The following is a 2,439-nucleotide window of genomic DNA, read 5'->3' as shown; positions in this document are numbered from 1 at the left end:
CAATTTACTCGCCGCAAATGTTGTGGCTTGCCACACATTTGGCAAAAGAAAAGTGTGGCATACACGTAGGCTTCAATCAAACAGGCCCACGTTTAGCCACTCCTGTAGAACGTACTCCTACATCCACACGCTTGCTGCCCACTCGCATAGGTTTCGGAAGCGCGGAAGGGGAAACACTGCAGGCGGGACGGGTAGCAAGGCAAAAAATTGAAAGCGAAAGCGCGCGCCCCCACCCGAAACGTCTCTGCCACTGCCCGCCCCACCCAAACGGAGAGGCTCCTGCGAATCTTGCGCCGCAGCCACCATACATCTCGCTGAAAGCAGGCATTCCCACGTGTCGACGGCCGACGGACACCGCCGGCATCACCATGGACGGCCTAGTTAGCTTACTGTTCTCTGTGTGTCACGTTCCATTCACCTCACTGCATCAGCCCGACGAGCATCATCCATCTCTTCCAGGCCCCCCTTTTTTACTTTCTCCATAAAGAGTCATACTAAAGATACATACATATAACGCAGAATCATACTAAAGATACGAACTCAATTTTAGATCTCAATTCTCCTTCCATATCCGCAGGCTCTCAGAGCAGGTAACATGAACAATCTCGGCATCAGATTTGGCAAATGAAACACAGTAATTCTGACAAATAGCTCATGGACATTGCTGCAATAATAAAAAAGACTAAATTACACAGATTACTGCTACTAGTACAACTGATTCCCATGGATATCACTCTTCCTCGACACAAAGGGTACACCCCCGGCACAGATAGATCAGATTTACAGCCCACCGCCGCCCAAGACACAGTCAAGAAGCTCTTGACTGACAACACCGAACAGAGAATTAGGCTACTCAATACTACCGCCAGGGCATCTAGGTCCGTCATGCGGGGCTCTACTTCTTGGCCTTCTTGGCCGCGGGCTTCTTGGCCGGCGCGGCCTTCTTCACCGGGGTCGCCCGCTTGGTGGGCGGCTTCCGGGCTGCGGGCTTCTTCGGGGTCGCGGCGGCCGGCGCCTTCTTGGCGGCGGCCTTGGCCTTGGGCTTGGCGGCCGCCTTCGGCTTCGCCGCCGCCTTGGGCTTCGCGACGGCCTTGGCCTTGGCTGGGGCCTTGGCCTTGGGCTTCGCGGCGGCCTTCTTGGCCGGCGACTTGGCGGCGGTCTTCTTGGCTGGCGCCTTGGCCTTGGGCTTGGCGGCGGGCTTCTTCTTGGTCGCCGTCTTGGGCTTGACGGCGGCGGGGGCCTTGGCGAGCTTGTAGGAGCCCTTGACCTTGGTCAGCTTGCCGGCGGCGACGAGCTTCTTGATCTGGGTCAGCAGGATCTTGCGGAAGTTGGCCGGGAGGTGCGCCTTGTGCTTGTCCTCGATGAACTTGCCGATCGCGATGGTGCTCGACCCGCTCCTCTCCTTCAGGGCGGCGATCGCCTCCGACACCATCTGCGCACAGGAACCAAAACCAAAGTCAGATCAGGGGAAACATGGAAGAACAGACAAAACGAGGGACGACGGCGAAGGGGTCGGGGGGCTTACCTCGGCGTAGGACGGGTGGGCCGGGGTGACGCGGGGCTTCTTCGGGCCAGTGGACTTCTTGGCCTTGGCCGCCTTGGGCGCCTTGGCCGGCTTCGCCGCCGGTGTGTCAACGGCAGCGTCGGCGGCTACCTCCACCTGAGGCACCGGGATGTCAGCGGCAGCCACTTCAGTCGACATTTTCGCGGGGAAGCGAGGGGAGAGGTGAGCTCTGGTGTGTTATTCGCCGGAGGTGAGAGAGAGATGCTTGTGAGCTGGGTGAGTAGGTCGGGGCGGAGGGAGCGCTGGTTAAATAGTGGGAGACGTCGGGAAGACGGGAGAGCCGGAGGGTGCCGAAAGCCGCGCGCTGATTGGTCGAGAGGGCGTTGCCGCGGATCACTCCCCCTAGCGCCCCGCATCAAACGCGCGACGTCCGATCTGTCTCCATCCAACGGCCGTCCACGCGCCGCATCCGATGCCGCGGATTGCCGCCCCCCTCGCTGGCCTCCCCGGCTCGCGAACCAGCCTCCAGGCTTCCAGAGTGTGCTTCTCCTCTCGATTTCCGGTCGAATATCTCCGGCTCCTCTCCACCGATTCGACCGAAATTTTCTGCATTGTGTAGGTACGGATAATGTCTTTGTAACAAGGTCGGGTTTGTGTGATTTGGTTCTGTATTCTGGGAGAAATGCGTCGGTGATCAGGGACTGGTCAGGATGGTGCCTTCGTGTGAGTTTGCTGGAGATTTCCGGCCGGCGGCACGGGGTGCACCGGCGAACGATGGGGTTTTCCGGCATGGTGTTGTAGCAGGATAACGTAGCAACATCTGCGTACAAGAAACAGGCTGGTCCGACATGGTTTCGATAGGCTACGAGGCGATGGAACGCGACCCAAGTTGCACAACTCTGTGGCAACCTTTGCTGGTGGTGTGTGAGTTCAGC

General features: G+C 58.7%; 1 protein-coding gene across 1 annotated transcript; it reads right to left on the bottom strand.

Annotated features, from left to right (window-relative positions):
- Positions 1 to 638: 638 nt before the first annotated feature.
- LOC109781302 (histone H1) lies at positions 639 to 1,818 on the bottom strand. Its single transcript, XM_020339909.3, has 2 exons — positions 1,526 to 1,818; positions 639 to 1,432 (listed from the first exon to the last, which is right to left on the bottom strand). The coding sequence occupies exons 1-2, from the start codon at positions 1,700 to 1,702 to the stop codon at positions 896 to 898; spliced, it is 714 nt and encodes a 237-aa protein (XP_020195498.1). The 5' UTR covers positions 1,703 to 1,818; the 3' UTR covers positions 639 to 895.
- Positions 1,819 to 2,439: the final 621 nt, after the last annotated feature.

The sequence above is a fragment of the Aegilops tauschii genome, chromosome 5 (genome assembly GCF_002575655.3).
Source record: "Aegilops tauschii subsp. strangulata cultivar AL8/78 chromosome 5, Aet v6.0, whole genome shotgun sequence".
Classification (NCBI taxonomy): Eukaryota; Viridiplantae; Streptophyta; class Magnoliopsida; order Poales; family Poaceae; genus Aegilops; species Aegilops tauschii.
Note: the sequence above shows the minus strand (reverse complement) of the source record. Positions and strands in the feature narration are given on the sequence as shown.